This window comes from Brassica napus, chromosome A3, assembly GCF_020379485.1.
Source record: "Brassica napus cultivar Da-Ae chromosome A3, Da-Ae, whole genome shotgun sequence".
Taxonomy (NCBI): Eukaryota; Viridiplantae; Streptophyta; class Magnoliopsida; order Brassicales; family Brassicaceae; genus Brassica; species Brassica napus.
Genome location: NC_063436.1, coordinates 15,088,260 through 15,107,560, shown reverse-complemented (window position 1 = coordinate 15,107,560; position 19,301 = coordinate 15,088,260). Strand labels below are relative to the sequence as shown.

General features: G+C 33.9%; 3 protein-coding genes across 5 annotated transcripts; 1 reads left to right on the top strand and 2 right to left on the bottom strand.

Annotated features, from left to right (window-relative positions):
* Nucleotides 1–3,810: 3,810 nt before the first annotated feature.
* On the bottom strand, nucleotides 3,811–7,490 carry LOC111197821 (NADPH-dependent diflavin oxidoreductase 1). Of its 3 annotated transcripts, none has more exons than XM_013880225.3 (12): nucleotides 7,227–7,490; nucleotides 6,924–7,001; nucleotides 6,718–6,822; nucleotides 6,485–6,576; nucleotides 6,107–6,291; nucleotides 5,810–5,892; nucleotides 5,540–5,614; nucleotides 5,321–5,431; nucleotides 5,110–5,241; nucleotides 4,886–5,005; nucleotides 4,598–4,811; nucleotides 3,811–4,513 (listed from the first exon to the last, which is right to left on the bottom strand). In XM_013880225.3, the coding sequence occupies exons 1-12, from the start codon at nucleotides 7,365–7,367 to the stop codon at nucleotides 3,984–3,986; spliced, it is 1,866 nt and encodes a 621-aa protein (XP_013735679.2). In that variant the 5' UTR covers nucleotides 7,368–7,490; the 3' UTR covers nucleotides 3,811–3,983. The 3 variants fall into 3 exon arrangements, with proteins under 3 accessions (XP_013735679.2, XP_013735680.2, XP_022571954.2); XM_013880226.3 differs by having other exon boundaries at nucleotides 5,810–5,889; XM_022716233.2 differs by lacking the exons at nucleotides 5,110–5,241; nucleotides 5,321–5,431; nucleotides 5,540–5,614; ... (4 more) ...; nucleotides 6,924–7,001; nucleotides 7,227–7,490 and having other exon boundaries at nucleotides 4,598–4,835.
* A 3,673-nt stretch (nucleotides 7,491–11,163) lies between these two features.
* LOC125606960 (rhamnogalacturonan I rhamnosyltransferase 1) lies at nucleotides 11,164–14,110 on the top strand. The gene is made up of 8 exons (XM_048776200.1): nucleotides 11,164–11,944; nucleotides 12,019–12,086; nucleotides 12,174–12,262; nucleotides 12,364–12,529; nucleotides 12,605–12,894; nucleotides 12,982–13,186; nucleotides 13,276–13,433; nucleotides 13,511–14,110. The coding sequence occupies exons 1-8, from the start codon at nucleotides 11,641–11,643 to the stop codon at nucleotides 13,773–13,775; spliced, it is 1,545 nt and encodes a 514-aa protein (XP_048632157.1). The 5' UTR covers nucleotides 11,164–11,640; the 3' UTR covers nucleotides 13,776–14,110.
* Nucleotides 14,111–15,707: 1,597 nt separating this feature from the next.
* Nucleotides 15,708–16,606, bottom strand: LOC125606959 (protein GOLVEN 9). Its single transcript, XM_048776199.1, has 3 exons — nucleotides 16,516–16,606; nucleotides 16,161–16,234; nucleotides 15,708–16,030 (listed from the first exon to the last, which is right to left on the bottom strand). Exons 1-3 carry the CDS (start codon nucleotides 16,604–16,606, stop codon nucleotides 15,884–15,886), a joined length of 312 nt encoding a protein of 103 aa, XP_048632156.1. The 3' UTR covers nucleotides 15,708–15,883.
* Between the last annotated feature and the right edge of the window lie 2,695 nt (nucleotides 16,607–19,301).

The following is a 19,301-nucleotide window of genomic DNA, read 5'->3' as shown; positions in this document are numbered from 1 at the left end:
GACCCAACATAAATTGACCCATTAACCCAAATGAACTGTTTATTTTTGATCCACTGGGTTAATGGATTAATAGGTTAATGGGTTAATAAGTTAATGGGTTAACAAATTAATGGGTTAACAGGTTAAATAGGTTTATTGGATTGGGTCAATTCTGACCCATTTAATTTTTAATTAAGAAAACCCAAAAAAAAAAAACTCACGTATCTCTCTCTCTCGCCATCTCTCTCTTTCGCGATCTCTCATCTCACCATGAAAGGAGCTTGAAGCTCTCATCTCGCCGTCTCTCTCTCTCTCGCCGTCTCTCATCTCGCTGTCTCTATCTCCCGCAGTCTCTCTCTCTCGCCGTCTCTCTCTCTCTCGCCGTCTCTCATCTCGCTGTCTCTATCTCCCGCCGTCTCTCTCTCTCGTCGTCTCTCTCTCTTGCCGTCTCTCTCACGCCGTCTCTCTCACGCCGTCTCTCTCTCTTGCCGTCTCTCTCTTGCCGTCTCTCTCACGCCGTCTCTCTCGCTCGAGCTTGTATGTGTTCGCTTTTGCTTGGGTTCGATCTATAGATTCACTTGGGTTTCTGTTGGATTTCCTTGTTAATGGTTCTTTATCTCCTCCACAATTACTACATCACATCCCAATCCAATTTTGGTTTCGTCTGTATGTCTGATTTTGGGAATGTAGAAAACTAAGCAGAGTTTTTTCTCTTGCTTGGTGTTTGCTTGATCAGTGATTCTCTTTTGTTTAATTGTCACTTAAACGATTTGTCTTTCTTTTCAGGAGGCACGTTCTGTTGGCAGTGATCTTGGATATGGCAAATGAAGAAGAATATCGCGAATCAACAGGTACATCTTCTAATACTGCTAAGAGAAGAAAAACATCGAATATGTGGCAATATTTTAAAGTAGAAAAGGATGAGAATGAGGAAGAGAGAGCATATTGTCTGAAATGCTCAAAGAGCTATGCGTATACATCAACTAGTGGAACCTCAAATCTGAAGCGTCATAGACATAAATGCTTAGGAATTTTGGAGGCTGAAAGAAGGGTAGTGAATTTTGATGAGAGAGTTGCTAGGGAGAAGTACAGTCGAGTCATTATTAGACATAATCTTCCTTTCATTTCGGTTGAATATGAAGAGGTGAGGGACTATTTTAGCTATTTAAATCCAGATTACAAGTGTTACTCTAGGAACACTGCTGCTAGTGATGTTATGAAAACTTGGGAGAAAGAAAAACAGATTTTGAAGTCTGAGTTGGAAAAAATTCCTAGTAGGATATGCTTGACCTCAGATTGTTGGACTTCACTAGCTGGAGATGGATACATAGCTGTCACGGCACATTATGTTGATGCAAAGTGGGTGCTACATAGCAAGATCTTATCGTTTTGTGAAGTTTTTCCTCCCCATAGTGGTGAAGTCTTAGCTAGTAAAGTCCACGAATGTTTGATAGAGTGGGGAATAGAGAGAAAGGTGTTCACTTTGACTCTGGATAATGCCACGGCTAATGACAACATGCAAGACGTATTGAGGGATCGGCTTAATCTAGATGATAATTTGGTGTGCAAAGGAGATTTTTTTCATGTCCGGTGTTCTGCACACATCTTGAACCTGATTGTACAAGCTGGTTTGGAAGTTATTAGTCCTGCTTTGTGTAAGATCAGAGAAACAGCGAAGTATTTTAAAGGTTCATTATCTAGAAGGATTGCACTTGCAGACTGTATAGATGGTGTTGAGGATGTCGCGCTGTCAATAGATGTCAAGAATAGGTGGAATTCGACCTATCTAATGCTGAAGAAGGCTTTGAAGTATCAACGTGCTTTAAAGAGGTATAAATTAGGTGATAAACACTACAAGCATTGCCCTTCCAATGAAGAATGGAGAAGAGCTAGCATTATCTTTGAGCTCTTGAAGCCCTTTTATAGCATTACGACTCTAATGTCTGGCAGAAGTTACTCTACTTCAAATTTGTAGCGTTGTTATGGTGAGCTTGATCCATTCACCTCCCAAGAAAAAGTTGATCATCTTGAGGATCAGCTTAGGAAGATCTTTGATGATTATAGAAGACAACTCTCTTTGACTCCTGTTGTGAGCTTTACAAGACCATATTCTCGTGCTTATGAGCAAGGAACAGAGATCGAGAACTTTGGTGTGTTGGATGTAAGTTTTTGATGTTTATCTATCTAACTCATTTGAAACTTTTTCTAATATTCATTCTAAACTTTTTATTGTGTTTACTGCGAATAGGATTTGTTTGAGTTAGATGATATTCCAGAGACTGCGGAACCAGGAACGTCAGCGTTGGATATATATTTAGAGGAACCAAAACTAGAAATGAGAGCTCATCCTGATTTGAATGTGTTGCGATATTGGAAAGAGAACAGACACTGTTTTGGCGCACTAGCATACATGGCAATGGACATTCTCAGTATTCCTATTACCACTGTGGCTTCTGAATCTTCTTTCAGCATTGGAGCTCACGTAATAAGCAAGTACAGAACTCGCCTTATCCCTAAAAATGTGCAAGCTTTATTGTGTACTCGGTCTTGGATTCATGGCTATAAAGTTGATGGTGAAGGTACAATCTTATATAAACTTTATAATCTTTGCTCAATTAAGTTCATATATCTATTAATATTCTGTTTCTTATGAATTGTAGATGAAGATGAGATAGTCATTATCCGAGAGGCTCCAAGTAAAGCACTAACAATTCCAAACCAAGACCATGGAACTATAGCTGGTAGTGGTCTCATCCCTCACATCAACATAATAATAACAACTTTGCTTCTCTGTTTCTTAAGTGTTTTGAGAGTCTTTTAAGTGTCAGTTTGGTCTGTGATTTGGTGTCAGTTTGGTCTGTGATTTGCTTTTATCTGGTCTAGTTGTATAACTCTGCAAGGCCATGTTATTTTTCTTCCTTGCGGATCTGTTAGTTATGGTGCAGCTTGATGTAGCTATAACTCGTTTTAGTTATGTGTATTGTGTTGTAGTTATGGTGCAGCTTGATGTAGCCTGTAGTTATTATCATTTCCAAGAAAATTACTAAGTTACAAATCATATCCATAACTAAAATCGTGTTGTGTGTATTAGTTATGTTCGAAAAGTAGGAACGTCTAATGGTGTTGTGTGTTGTTCTTTCAGGTACAAACTAGGAACGTCTAATGGCGCAGAACCAAACTTATATTCCCTTGTGTATGGAAAAATATGTTCCAGAAACTGCTTTCTTGTTGTTTTATGGTACTTGTTTAGATGATTTCGTTGATGCTTTCAGATTCTCGGTAGTATATTTTGTGACTGGTTCTGATAAAAGAAGTTCTTAGTACTTGATCTCTGCTTACTTATTGAGTTATAGCAAACGTGATTTTAACTTAAAAGTGATTCATTATGGGTTGATGGGTCAACCATTAACCCATATAACCCATTTTAAATGGGTTGGGTTGACCCATGATCCATTAACAGTCAACCCATTTGGATTATGGGTTGGGTTGACCCATTTGACCCATTTTGACACCCCTAGTTTCTGTCCATTTTGTAACAATTGATTATTTCATTTTTAATTTTGCCACTCAATAATTAATTGAAGAATGAATATACTCGCATAATATTCGAGTATTTGAGAAATAACTAAAGTGTGCTCTTATACAATAAATCAATAAATACAAAATTTGAGTAATTGACATTTTACATTGATTTTCAATTGTGTTTAAAATCTAATGTTATTTAATTAATGTTTTTAATATAAATACTGAAATCTTGTATTATTCAGTGAAGTGAATGATTTATTCAAACAAACTCTAGTTTTAAAATGAAAAAGGTAAGAACCCTCACTATATAAAAAAAATTAAAATTAAATTATTCATAGAGTTCTAAATGTATAAAATCAAACAAATCATCTTCATTTTGAACCATTCAATGTGAATATTTAAACCAATTTAAATAAATAATAACCCAATGATTCGTGTAGCTAGTAATCAAACATTACATGATATGGAGGAAGTTGGGTTTAAGACCAAGCTTCAACATTGTATCTCCCAGCTTTCTCCAAAGCCTTGAGCCACCGTGAAGCCATTTCCTTTGATCCTCCGGTCTCCTCCATCACAATCTCCTCCAAGGCCGACATTACATCACAAGGCATTTTCGTGGACGAGCCCGCCACGTAAAGGGCGGCTCCATCACATAGCAAATCCCAAACTTTCTTCCTCATCTCTCGGATCTTGTGTTGCACGTAAACCTTCTTTGGCTGGTCTCTAGAGAATGCTGTGTAAAACCCTCCGCCTTTCACTTCAGAGAGCATGCCTCCTTCTCTTGCGTGAGACTCCCAGAAGTCTCGGTATAGAAAGTCTGTGTCTTTGTTTCTGCAACCAAAGAAGAACATGACTGGTGCGATGGGGCTAGTCTCAGCTTGCACGGCCCTCTCAGCTATGAACCCACGGAAAGGGGCACACCCGGTTCCGGGTCCCACTAAGATGAGTGGAAGCGACTGTGGTGGAGCAGGAAGAGAGCCTTTGCCAAACCAAACCGGTATGTTTATCTCTAAACACGACGGAACACAAAATGTAAAGAGATAATAACATAGATACAAAGAACTTAATGGTAAAAAAGAAGCAAAGTTCTAACCTTGTTCAGGTGTGAGGCTTGCAAGCCAAGTGGAGCATAGACCTTTTAGAGTTCTCTTATAACGGGTCCATGATACTACGCTTACGGTCAAATGTACTTGAGCAGGATGGGCCAAAGGAGATGAAGATATCGAAAAAGCTCTTGGTTTTAGCGATGGTACTAACTGAACCAGCCACTCAAAAGGCATCTGCACGGAAGGGAAATCCACTAGCACCTACATAGGCAGTAGCAATAAGATCTATTTGGTTAAAGAGTCGATGCATGTTCAAGACGTCCCTAATTGGTTACCTCAAGGACGCTTTTTCTTTCCTTCTGATTGTAATTGTAGAGGTCATCACGTCCCTCGGCTGAGGCAAAGTATTGCAGTCTTTCCTTCTCACGTTCATCTGTTGTATAGAAGCTCATAACCTGACACAGAGATGATACATTGTAACGACTTCCAGCAAACATTTGTTTGACACATAAACTCAATGAAAATGACATTAAAATTTTTGATATTCAAGGGCTCTTACCTCGAAGAAGTATCGTCGAGGTGAAGCAGATGTAACGTCCATTGTTAATTCAACAAAAGTCTTAAGCTTAATAGGGACATGTGTAATTACTTCTCCACATGAACCATTATTCTCTGTCTCTCTCGGACAAACCTGAAAGTAAATTAGTTCTCAAAATTTACTTCAGTTAGACAATCTGGGATCATTATGTCAACAGAGTGGAGCTACTTACTGTGATGAATGATTCCGGGTCCAAATGACAGCGTTTTATAAACGCATCTATTGCTGAAGAATCTTGGCTTGGAAGAAGCTCAACAACATCGCCCACTTCATATTTGATACTCTTAAATGAATTAAAAAAAATAAAGAGGAGAAATTAATTGAACAACCACTTCATAAAAGAGGAGAAATGGATTGAAACTACTTAGTAAGTGATAGCAAAGTTACTTACAGAAGAAACAAATTGGAACTCGAAGTGGCGGACATCCTTTGTACTTCCAGCTTTCGTCAAGACTTCATTTTTAGTCTGCATGATTGGGAATATAATTCATATCATCCAGGCTTACCAGAAAATAAGATATTTAAAGAAAACATATTGACCAAGAAGCAACATCAAATCCACCAGATTCAAGGTAACACAGCATAGAAATAGCATAACTAGCGAGGTTGCATAGCATATATAACATAAATCAAAAGAAATTATAATGGATGTGCATAGTACCATCTTGAGAAAGCAGTCTGGTTTAGTTTTGTCCTTGGATAATTTTCCGGGTGACATTCCACGGGCTCTTTCTATCATGTCTGCTAAAACATAAGAGGCATATTATGCAAGAGAAATTTCTTTTCACGAGCCAACTGAACCAGAACATTAAAAGTCATTTCTAGCAATTACCATTATTAACTAGACAGAAAGTTCACTGTTAAGTAGCATAACATAGTCCTAAGCTAACATGATGGAGCAAAGTATCCACACTATTTTCTTAAAAACATGATGGGGGTAAAACTTTGGTATACCTACCTGACTCTGCCATCAATTCAGACTCCAGTGTCTCCTGCTTATGATATAAAATCCTATATTTGGGCTGATCAGTTAATTCATCATGAGGAATCATCACATCTGGACCTTTAGGAAAGTATTTGGGATTGATCTTATATAACATACTCCACAAAGACAGCATCCACGGATCAAGAGTTGCTTCATACCTGAAAATTAAAGAGAACACAAAAAGTGAAAATTTAGTATTCAATCACTTGACAGTTGACATTATAGTACTAAACAAGCAACATCAAGAACGTGGAGATTATATTTTCGACTGATCAAAAATGGTTCATTTGCTATCAAGAATAATAAAAGAGAAGATATAATTATTTTCCTAAATAATATACAGTTCCATACCCTGATGGGTGTTGATCATCTCCCAGACCTTTCTCAACGATGGTTGTGGCCCCAAGATCTAGTAACCTTTTGTCTAGCTTCTTTGCTACAAACTAAAGCCATCAGAGGAAAATAATGTCGTGTCATGAAAATTTGTGGCAGGGGAAAAATAATACAACAAAACAGAACCAGAAATAAAATGTATGCTGAGAAGAATGTGAAACGGATTTATATAAAGTGGCAGATGCACTTACATTATACTTCTGGTAACCAGAATCACCTAGCCCAAACACTGCAAAGCGAAGTCGTTGCAACCAAGAGTTTCCCAAGTTTCTTTGAAGAAGAAACCTCCAAAACTCCTTCAGCGATTTAAAAGAAAAAAGACAATACAAGGAACAAACAATAAGGTAGACAATAAACTAAAAACTGCATTATTGGTAGTGAAAACTTGACAACGAACCTTAAAAGAATCAGGAGAGTCTCCTTGCCCTGTAGTGGATACAACAAAAACAACAGACTCCTCATGAGGTAAGGAACTCTGCAGCCAAATAAAAAAAAAGGCAACTTTAAATAAGAATTTTAAGTTATAAAGGAACACACTTTTCTATGTTAACTCGAAATTAAATCAACAGAAGCACTCAAATCTAAGAGCTGATTACAATCAAACAGAGGAATTGTAACGGTTTCCACTTCATAGTAAGCAAACAATCTTCAGAACAGAGTAAGAAGCTATATTCAATTCACAACAACATCTCTCACATACAGGGTCGAATTCGTCGGTGGAGGCGATAGAGGCAGGGCAGCCTCGGCGTTCAGCTTCGCGGCCAATACGCTCTGCCGCATCGAGAGCGTTTCCGGTCTGAGAAGCATACAGCACGAGCAGCTTCCTCTGCTTTTCCCCCATCGCCGCCGCAAGCGAATATTCTTCAATCACCGGAACACGATTGCAAAAGGGAGCTGAGATGAGACGATGAAAAGAGATGACACGAACAAAGCTCGCTTTTAGGGTTATAGGTAATGCTTTGTAATTTTGTAAGGTTTTAGTATTAATCTGGAATCAAATATCTAATGCGAGTTTTTTTTGGGTTATTGGTTGGCGTATTTTGATGGATTCGAAAATCCAAACTAAATCTAGTGTTATTAGTTTTATGATTTTAAAATATGTATCGAAATCATGTGTTATTCGTTGAATGATTTATAAATTTTAATTCAAATCAAGTGTTATTCGTTTAATGATTCATAAATTCTAATTCAAATCAAGTGTTATTCAATCATACGGATTTACTAATAGATTTGATTTTATAATGTATTTGAATGGATTTGCATGGATTTCTTTGTGAAAAATACAAAGGCCCAAATCCGAAGGAAAACCTCCGGATTTATAAATACTAATTCGAAAAAATTTAAAAATTTGTATATTATAGTTGGATTTATAAATACTATATGAATTTCTAAATCGATAAAAATATATAAACCAATAACACCTCGTGAATATTTTCCTGATTTTTTGAAAGTAAATAATGAAAAAAATACAAAGCCTCTCAGTCAGTTAGAGGTGTTAGCCAAAAGTAACCCAGAGATAGGAGTGCATGTTCTCAATCTATTACGAAGCCTAGGCGCTACATGCTGATCAATTTGCTGATAGGCTTGCAGCTGGTGAAAGCAGCGAAGAATATTTTGAACTGCTCTTTTAAAATGATCGAGACACAAACAAAAGATGCACTTCTATACTTTAACTGTGTGGGGTTGTCTGACAACTATATGTAAATTGATCTCCCAAGAGGTGGGAAACATTGAATCTCTAAAAAGGAGTCTTCAGATTGACATTTCACAGGGATTTTACCCTCCACAAGCTCAAAGAACTCCTTGGTTCCAAATATCCGATCATTCAGGTAAATCAAGAATTAAAATCTCCAAAGCAAAAGAAGAGTCGAGAAGAGGCAATGAAGTTACTGACCTAGTGATTGGTCGATGCACTGGAACAAAGGACAGGGTGGTGGAATCTTCTTGTGACATTATCACCCCCCTTTTTTTTTTCTGAAACATGTGTTGCAATCTAAGCAATTTTAAAACTTTTTTAAAAAATTGGGTCTTTGATGCCCTTTTGAGTTTTGACAAAAAGAAAAAAAAGCAAAGTACCTAATCAGGCCCGGCCCGTCATCAACTGACGCCCAAAGCAAAATAAAATCCTCATGCCCATAAGAGGCAACTTTACAGAGAATGGCACGTCATGATTAAGGCATAGAGGCACCGACGCAACTTTCTTTATGCTCGTGGGGATATTAATTGGTAATGTCCTTTTTCTACCTATATTATTTGAGAATTGCTTTTCCTTTATTTAATAGATTAGCATCCCCAACAATAAAATTTATTATAGTATTTTCTTCCTTTCTCCAAATTTTAAATGGTCAAACACAAACTGTTACCACACAAAATAGTTGGTCAATCACAAACACAACAGAAAATGGCTTGCATTTATTTAGTTTCTTAATTTTCGGTGCGGTGATCATAATTTTTGGAATCAACACTTAAATTCATTCAAGTAATAGAACCTTTCATGCATCGCAATACTATATATGATGAGACCTCAAATATCAGTTTCATTGGCGAGTGTCTTTCATATTAAAAGCCTTTGCTATACCTCTAACCACAAACTAATCCATCATAAATTTGTTATCACTCACGAAGACAAAATCATTGTCAGTCGACAACATCAAAATTAAAATTAATTTGTACTTTATGTATTTAAGAAAAAAATTAAATTAATATTTATATTCGGCATATTCTTTTTTCACTAACAAAAAAAGTATATTGAGATATTATATAGGGGAAATGTCTGTATATATATATGTGTGTGCACTCATGTGACGTTTATATAATTGTAACTTAGAAAATAGTAAAATAAAAACAAAGCAAGCAACTCTCCTGGTCACGGGCCTTTGTCCTTTATCTATTATTGGCGAAGTTTCTCAATTCTCATATAAACTAGTATGTTTTAAATTTACTTGATGTTTCTATTTCTTGTTTTTCCACAATAGGAAGTCTGCTAAAACATATACTGTAAAGTATAGTCACGTGAAGTATAACTATTTGGTATCCACATATATATGCATGAGTGTGATCATATTCACATTTTGCAGAGACCCAGCATCTAAAACATAAGTTGATAACCCTGAGTCCAGTGAGGCAAACCGGTTATGTATATATATTCCAGTAAGACTTAGCATCTGAAACAAGGTGAAATTACTTTCATGATTATTCATTATCGTTCTGACAAAACCTGGAAGAATATGGCACTATTGTAGCCTGCAGTTCCGATACCACACTGGAACCGTACCTTCAGCATCAATTTTGCACCATCTATCTCCTCTCCTATATCTATTCATAAAAGTTTCTAAAACGTATGTTCATTTTCTACTGCTTTCTACAAGTCATAAGTGATAATGTGTTTTTAATTGAATAACCTTTAGTACAAAGTATCACTATGTTATATATATACAGTATATATACTGTTTTTACATAACATAGTGATACTTTGTACTAAAGGTTATTCAATTAAAAACATATTATCACTTATGACTAATGAGTGACGACCACCACATTTGGTTTCTTATGGTTCTCTTATTTCGAAAAAAAAACTTGTATCTAATCAAGATAAATTAATGAACAGAAAAAACTTTCATTATTGAATCTAATAGTTTTTTTTCTGTTTTACGTGTACCAAATATTAGTTGAGTTTTAGAACTACAACTACTACATTGATTTTAGTTAATGAAGGAGTTGGGTGGAGACAAAAAGACCTGATGATGTGGTTTAGAAAGTCTGTTACTGGACCCTAATAAATACAAATAATGAATTTGGTGATTAAAATATAATTGATTAATGATTTGGCCAAACAAACTTCAAAGGTTGACTCGTTTCAACCATATGTAACTTGTATGTAAGAACCAGAAAGGTTGGTACGTAACATCGTTATTGGCTATTTACTTTTAAAATTAAGAGATACCGTTTTATTACGGCATACACTTACGTATCAGTGTATTCACGTAAAGTTGAATTAACATCGTAGCATGGTTTTTTTTTTTTTTGGTAAAAGATCGTAGCATGGTTGAAATTACTAGACTGGTTATTAAAATCTATTCATTTGTTTTTCCATGTATTCATGCAAAATTACAATTAGAGGAGAAACAAATTTTACAAAAAAAAATTTTACCACATAAACATCGAGTAACATTTTACGTGTTAGCATAACATGAAGTTTCTGATGAATTAATTTTTTTAATACTGATTTATTATTATATTACAATTACGAGAAAAATTACATAGACGATTCGACAACCGACAATACTATATGTTTAATGAGGATCTAGCTAACTACATCATCTAAACCATCATACGAAGATTCACGCTTGACCGAATTTACTTGCACCAATTTTACAATATAAAATAAAAACTTCTAAGAGAAATATCAAGTCAATGTAGTATTTTATCAGCCCTTTTTCAAAATGTTTTTTAGCATTTTATCGTTTTATACATAATCTACTTAATTAAATTAATTGAAACTATGCAATTTATTAGCAAGAAAAAGGAGAAAGATTATTTGAAGATTTTTCATTTTATTTTATTCCTTTTAATTTATAGTATATGGAGTATATCTTTGTGATGAAGCTATATAACAATGGATGCAACTGTCTATCACAGAACAGGTTAACAAAACGGTCACAAACCAAAAAAAAAAAAAAAGGACAACCGACAAAAAAAAAGACAGTTCATTTGTTATAGAGAAAGTGTTCATCTTTTCGCACATTCTTGTCCTAATCTTCTTCTTATTCTTCTTTCTTCCGAATCTCTCTGACGAGCTTCGATTCAGTTTCCCTGTTCTTTGGTGATCACCGACCGGATCTGCTCGAAGAAACTATCTCGTCGCATTCTCTCTCCACCCAACTCAAAAGTCTCCACCTTTTGATTGCTGCTTACTTACTTTTGAGCTCCAAAGATCGCCATTACAGAGCTTCCTCGTAACTTGGAGAGCTAGCTTCCAGCTCTACAATCGAAATTGAGATCTGGGTTCTTGCTTGTAAGCTCATAGTGAGAGTGTAATAAGTTCCGATTAGTCTTTGAATTAGAATCTGTTTGATGAAATTCCACCAGTGAGGAAGTTATAGTGCATTATAGAAATGTGTAAAGCAGAGAAGTCTATTTACCACAAGAAGCTCTGGGAGATGAAGGTTAAGTTTCTAGGAGACAGCAAGTTCAAGAACTCCCTTGTTTCAAGGTCTCGTATGAGCCTTTGGATGATTCGTGCTATGACCATACTCTTGCTATGGAGTTGTTTCGTTCATTTGGTGGCTTTGGGTGAGATGTGGGGTCCAAGGTTGTTGAAGGGTTGGCCTTCTTGTTTCAATCACGGACATGACTTCCCAATGGCTGCTGCACAAGAAATGGCTTCGCTTCCCATGAAAATAGCCCTCCCTCCTAAAAGTAAGCTGAAACTTCAGTCTCAGGAATGTTTTAGATTTTTTTAATTCACTTTTGTGCTCTTTGTTTTAACTTAGGGATATATCAGAACAATGGCTATCTTATGGTTTCTTGCAATGGAGGACTCAACCAAATGCGAGCTGCGGTAAAAACATCATAACCAATCTTTTTGCCTTGTCAAATAATCCTTACCATAAGACTTAGGATTCTGTTTTTTTTTTTGTATCTTCAGATATGTGATATGGTGACTATTGCAAGATACATGAATGTCACACTTATTGTCCCAGAGCTTGACAAGACCTCTTTTTGGAATGATCCTAGGTATTATTATTATTATTATTATTAGTCCCCATCCATCTCACTCAGTCAGAGCTTCTTTTACTTCTCTTGAAAGTTGTTGATGGGTGTTCTTATGTGAGCAGTGAGTTCAAAGACATATTCGACGTGGATCACTTCATAACTTCTTTGAGAGATGAGGTTCGTATACTCAAAGAGGTTCCTCCAAGGCTTAAGAGAAGGGTCGAGCTCGGTGTGTACCACACCATGCCTCCTATCAGCTGGTCCAACATGTCCTACTACCAAGACCAGGTTCTTCTCTCTCGGTTGTTACTCCATAGTCTCCATTATACTTGAATGGTTTCTCATAGCTTTTCTTGAAAACAGATTCTTCCCTTGGTGAAGAAGCATAAGGTCTTACATTTGAACAAGACCGATACTCGACTTGTGAATAACGAACTTCCTGTTGAGGTTCAGAAGCTGAGATGCAGAGTAAACTTCAACGGGCTCAGGTTTACTCCAAAGATTGAGGAACTAGGTAGAAGAGTAGTCAAGATTCTGAGGGAGAAAGGTCCCTTTCTGGTTCTGCATCTCAGATACGAAATGGATATGTTGGCATTCTCTGGCTGCTCTCATGGTTGCAACCGCTACGAAGAGGAAGAGCTCACAAGAATGAGGTTTAAACAAAACAACATTTCATCTTTAGTGTTAAAAGTTTGTTATGATATTGATGTTTATTTATCATTATGTTTTTCATTGGTTAGATATGCTTATCCATGGTGGAAGGAGAAAGTAATAAACTCAGAGTTGAAGAGGAAAGAAGGTCTTTGCCCATTGACTCCTGAAGAAACAGCTCTTACACTATCTGCCTTAGGCATTGACCGTAATGTTCAGATTTACATAGCTGCTGGAGAGATTTACGGTGGTAAAAGGAGGTTAAAGGCTTTAACAGATGTCTTTCCCAATGTGGTTAGTAGCTAAAAAAAACAAGAGCTTATTGTCTGAAAGATTCACTCATAGTGTCACTAACTGATGATGATCTTTGATGATGAAAACAGGTGAGGAAAGAAACTCTGCTTGATTCCTCTGATTTGAGTTTCTGTCAGAACCATTCATCTCAAATGGCTGCTCTTGATTACCTCATCTCTCTCGAAAGTGATATATTCGTTCCTACTTATTATGGAAACATGGCTAAAGTCGTGGAAGGTCATCGCAGGTGAATCATTATCATTGCTAAAAAGAAAATGTAATGTTTCTTTTCATCAGTGGCTAATGAACTTAATCAACATACAGGTTCTTGGGGTTCAAGAAAACGATTGAGCTAAACAGGAAGTTCTTGGTTAATCTAATAGATGAATACTACCAAGGAATGTTGAGCTGGGAAGTGTTTTCCACCACGGTGAAGAGCTTTCACGCTACAAGAATGGGAGGTCCCAAGAAGCGGCTTGTGATTCCGAATAAACCGAAAGAAGAAGATTACTTCTATGCAAATCCATACGAATGTCTTCAGCTGTTACATGAGAATGAAAATGGCAATTCACTAGATGAAACCAAATGATCAGAGCCACCACCATTTTCCTACATTAAATTTGGCAGGGTGATGCAGCACATGGATGAGTGAATAATGGAGTTATCTACGGGGACTGTATATCAATCTCAGTTAGGGTTCTTTGGTGTACAGGGATTTCTGAAGAGCTTCCTTGGATGAGAAGATAGGTTGGAGCGTTCATTGTAATGTTTGCAAATCTATCCTTTGGCATCATCATCATCCATGGTCTTGCAGTTCTGGTAGCTGGAGAATAAAATTTTAAAAAGGCAGTGTATAATTATGTTACACATTATTATAATTATTATTTATAATTATTTTAGAAAATAAATAAATTTTATATTTCATTTTCTTTATATTTGAATTAATTTACATTGAACCGTAAGAATAAAATTAGATTGGCACATCAAATATGAGATATATAGTTCAGTTTGGTTTTTTGGTTTTATGAATATTTAGTTGAAGTCAGCTAGAATAGTTTGATGTGGTTTGTATTCGGTTTGGTTTGAGTTCAATTCAATCGAGTTGATTTTAAATTGTGTTTAAGAAAATACAACTTATAGAACATAAATAAATCATCATTTGACCACTAAATCAAAACTTCCTCATAATTAAACTAAAAAACACAATTAAAATATAGAAATATAATCTAATAATTTTAAATTATTATTTTCAGACCTAATAAATATTGTAAGTAGTTTTGGGTTTTGATAATAGTGTATGAAAATCATGTTATTTTATTTTATTGTTGTTGTGTTTGTTCTATTCATTAAAAGTAAAAAGTATGAATTAGATTTAAGTTTAAGAAAACAAACTAAATTTGATATTATAAATAAAACTAAAATTAAAAAGTTTAAGGTTATCCACAGTTTAGTTTCTTTTATTCCTAAAACATAAAAATAAATTAGATATTTTTGAACATAATCTTAAAATTTAGTGTACTAAAATGAATAAAATAATTAATTAAAATATTAAATGAAATAGCAAAAAAAGAAAATAGTATTGAACGCTTAACAAAATCTAGTTGATGTATTGTTATGAAATTTTTCCTTATTTAAAAGTATCTTTTATGTGATATACTCACATTAATTTTAACAATCTAGTTGTATAAATTCTATTAATGAATTGAGTTTAAGGGCCAATTTAAAAAAAAATTATTTTCTAAATATTATGGTTTTTAAATCAATTTAGAAGTCATGTTTAATTTATTACTTAATTGTTTGTATTACAAATATGTTTTCATATTTTTAATATTTTATTTTAGGTTTTCTAGGAGTTCTGATATTTTATAATTTGTTTTCTATGTATTTTATTTCAGTTGTTACATGACAATAATGGACATTCACTAGAAAATACCGCCTGATCCATCATGTCGTCTTTGTGGATGGAAATTAGGCTTGGCAGGGTGATGCAAGACAATGAGACATAGATAGGTGAATAATGGAGTTAACAATTTTTATAACTTTATTTGCAACCATTGAGTCTTTAAATGTGGCTTGTATAAATAGATTGCCACCAAATATAATATAAAATAAAACTCCTTGTTATAGAATTCGAATATGCTTATCATTTGGTCCCCGATGGAGGCTTTTGTCGTGTATCTTCTTCATGTCTCATCAATCACTTTCTATTCAGAAATCGACATAGCCGTTGGAAGACTGATATTGGACTGCCTATAGACACAAGTCATGATTCAAGAACAAGCTTAAGATACACACGTCTAAAACCAGTCTTCTTGCCTTAAAAAATAGCTATTGATATCGACTCAGTGTTTTGAGGGAATCCAAAGGATTTGACGTACAAAATATTCTCTGAGGTTTCGTTGATTTTCGTTATCATAAGCAAACAAGAGCTTGATCCACTTGGTAAAGAGATGAATCGTAGAGGTCATTATGCATTGTACAAAATTAAATGAACGTTACAGTTTCTAATATATGAGTCTAAATTAAGAAAACATTGTTTGAAGAATAAAAAACAAAAACAAAAAATAAGAAAAAATCTAAACATATGTTTTATATATAGCCCTGATTAACATTTCTTCTAATATAGTGAACTTCTACGTTTCTTTTTTTTTTTTTTTGTGAATCACGTTTCTTAAACTATTTAACGACCATATGCTATCAATTATGTATTGGAGTCCTCTTCCTTCCTTTCATACGTGACGGATAGTCGCTTCTCATTAGATTATCAATTTCTTTTGTTGAATCTCTCGAGGCTTTTGTTGATCTTTTCTTTGTTCCAGACTCCATAGGCTTTAGACCTTTTAACTGCCACAAAACATGTATACAACAAAAACGATTATATATATGTATATAAGAAAAAATGCGAATATATAAGAGAAGATATATATTAGTTAACATTAAATCAAGGCTTAGATTCAAATTTTAACTTGTGTACCTTTCGTCCCATCAAGAGAGGCTCACTTCCGCTTCGGATAAGACCATAGTCTTCGTATTTGGATCCAGCTACATCTATGTTTCCTCCTGTAAGTTCTCAAAGAAAACATCAGCTTCACATGTTTACACCTTCATACGTTTATGTTTGTCGACATGACAAACACATGGATGTAGACAACACCAAAGGCAACAACAGTACACACACATACACCGATAGATATATAGATCATTATCGTCATAAGGAGGATGGAAGGGACCTAAAGATATATGTAGAGACGACACACATACACACATAATACACATGAGGAAAGAAGATATAATAAGAGGAGAAAACTAAGGTGCTTTGTCATACAAACCTTGAAGCGCATGAGGAAAATTCATCATCATCATCATGAGGACGAGAAACCCTAGAACAAGTGTGATTAACTTTGCGTTTGTGTTCTTCATCTCGTTTGCCTTTGTCAAAATTAACGAAGCGTTAAGTATTTTAGTTGTTGTGAGTGAAGCTCATTTATATATATAAGGGTTATGTATACATACTTATGTGTAGGATTTTCTGAAATCAGAAAAAGGTGGAAGCTAGGTTTTTCCGACAATTCCATAGGCAAGACAAAAAGCAACTTATCATCGGTAATTGTTTATGCCAGCGTGAAATAATATAAAATTAAATAAAGAGAAATACTCTAGGATAATATAATACTAAAAAAGTTTTGGTCACAAAAATAGATCAGAAGGAATAAAATGACCAAAATATTTCATTAAAGATGTAAATATACATTTATATCCCTAGATTTAACTAATCTAAACTTTTAAGTTTAGAGTTAAGAGGTGGGAATTTAGGATTGAAGTTTAAAATTTTATAAAATAAAAAATAAATATTAAAAATTTAAAAATAAAAATTTTAAAAATAGTTTCAAAAAGTATTTGCAAATTACAAAAAGAAAATTTGACAAAAAAAAATTCGAAAAAAAAAATTTTATAGAAAAAATCGAATTTGAAAACATATAATCTAAAACTATTAAAAAAATTATATTTTTAAATTTTTTTGATATAGGATATTAATGTCATTTTACCTATTAAATGAAATATTTTAGTCATTTTTCTTTTTATTGTCTATTTTTGTGACCAAAACTTAAAAATTGTCTATTTAGGAGAATTGCCTTTAAATAAAATCATTTATGGCAGCAATAACATTCATAAATTGGTCAAACAAACTAAGAAAAAAGTAAAGCAGAAAAATAAAGATAGTCAACAATTGGTTTTGCCATCTCTTACAAATAAGCAATCTGGATAAAACCATTTAGATTTTAGATCATGATACTTTTATTCAGATAGGATATATATATATATATATAAGTTATAGTACATAACAAACCGATCAAACAATTCTCTATGGCAAAACGATCAAATTAACTTCTTTTATTATGAAAAAGAGCATTTTGTATAAGAATGAAATATTGTAATTTTATAGAGAGCATCCCTATTTCTAATGGGAGAATCGAAACCAAAAGAACTTAAAATAGTAAATCAAGAAAGTCGGTACCCACATGGAGTGTAAACTAAAAAGACAAAGATTTATCTTGAAGAAATCAAGAAGGCATATGGCATGGGGAAGTTTTCATGAGTTTAAGTGCCCAAAAGTGACACTAGAGTTTAAGTTAATAATAAATCTGTGTTTAGTGCTTAGGGTTTCTAAATAAAGTATCTCCTTTTGTAGTTCCAAAAATCTTTTTAACCGTGGGTTTGCTGATAATGCTTAGTTTGTACTAGATTTAACTAAACTTGTACGAAAAAGTATACTATAATGTTAACATACTTACGTCGAATTTGATATATTCTTTTTGAGACACGAGGGCGGGTCCTCCGATTCAATCCTTGTGGCTTTGTTGTGGGTGTGGATGCCACTTGAAAATAAGATTTTTTTGGCTCTAAGGTTTAATTTCCAGAAAGCAGTAGTTAAACTAGCTTTAGTATCTCTTACGCGTTCATGTCATCACTATTCAAGATATTCTAACAACACACAGCACGCGTAAGTGGAGCGGTCGAACATGGTCCTGAAATATATAAAAAAGAAATTTAAGGATTTTTCAAAATATATAGATAAATTATGGTAAGAAACTTAAAATTTTTAAATATTATGCTAAATTTAGAACTTTTAATTTAAAAAATCAGACAAAGTTATTAAATTTTAAAATTACATGATAAAATGTACGATTAATATTTTTTTTTGAACATGGCTTAAAATTAATTTGAAACGGCCCTCCAAAATAACATAAAACACTGCATGCCAACTCAGTACTTACAACCTTTTCTTCTTGCATATTCAACTGAAGCAATACGAATAAACAAACCTGAAACCTGACAAACATTTAAAGAACTTACATAAACATTTTACACCAAGAAACAAACTTACATAAACACGATATCTACTCTATTAAAATAGAGTCCTATTTTTTATCTACCATACACAAGTTTATGTTAAACCATTCATTAGAAATTTAATTAAACATCCTAAAATTACTTATATATAATATTTTCTTAACAAAAAAATATACATCTAAACAATAACATTTCTAAGAAAAGATAAATATATTGTCATTAGGTAATTATCATTTGACTGTTTATCATATTTAATATAGATTATATTTTATATATTTCAGTAACTAATTTGAAATTAAATAGTATAGCCTAATTCTTTTTAAATTATCAAATTAAATTTTTAGATAAAACAAAATAAATGATTGGTACAATATCATCAAACAAATTTCAACATATATTTATATCATTTACCGGGTTAATATCTAGTAAGCATTTAAAGAACTTACATTAACTTACATAGGGTGTTAGAGATACGATTATGATCTGCATATATTCATAAGGGAATATATCTTAATTCCTTTGTTATAGGGAACTTCTGTTGTATATAAACCTAAGGTGTCTAACTTTTTGTTCATTTATCTTCCAAAGTTAATGAGAGGTTTTTTTTTTATGTTTTTGGTTGTCCAGTATAATCCTTACGCATTAGATCGACATATTCGTCTGGTTCCAGTAAATCAACCTTAATCGATGCGCCTCATGATCACCGCTCCTAAACCATTTCAGACTGATGAGTAACATGAAAAGAAGAAAATGGTAATAAAGT

Excerpts from the sequence above, each read along its gene's own strand:
- LOC111197821 (XM_013880225.3), bottom strand. The coding sequence starts at position 7,367 with ATGGGGGAAAAGCAGAGGAAGCTGCTCGTGCTGTATGCTTCTCAGACC. Across the intron at positions 6,577-6,717 it reads CTGGTTACCAGAAGTATAAT|TTTGTAGCAAAGAAGCTAGA; the intron begins GTAAGTGCATCT and ends TGATGGCTTTAG. Across the intron at positions 5,242-5,320 it reads ACCCGGAATCATTCATCACA|GTTTGTCCGAGAGAGACAGA; the intron begins GTAAGTAGCTCC and ends ATTTACTTTCAG.
- LOC125606960 (XM_048776200.1), top strand. The coding sequence starts at position 11,641 with ATGTGTAAAGCAGAGAAGTCTATTTACCACAAGAAGCTCTGGGAGATG. Across the intron at positions 12,530-12,604 it reads TGTCCTACTACCAAGACCAG|ATTCTTCCCTTGGTGAAGAA; the intron begins GTTCTTCTCTCT and ends TCTTGAAAACAG. Across the intron at positions 12,895-12,981 it reads GAAGAGCTCACAAGAATGAG|ATATGCTTATCCATGGTGGA; the intron begins GTTTAAACAAAA and ends TTCATTGGTTAG.
- LOC125606959 (XM_048776199.1), bottom strand. The coding sequence starts at position 16,606 with ATGAAGAACACAAACGCAAAGTTAATCACACTTGTTCTAGGGTTTCTC. Across the intron at positions 16,235-16,515 it reads TTTTCCTCATGCGCTTCAAG|ATGTAGCTGGATCCAAATAC; the intron begins GTTTGTATGACA and ends GAGGAAACATAG. Across the intron at positions 16,031-16,160 it reads CTCTCTTGATGGGACGAAAG|TTAAAAGGTCTAAAGCCTAT; the intron begins GTACACAAGTTA and ends GTTTTGTGGCAG.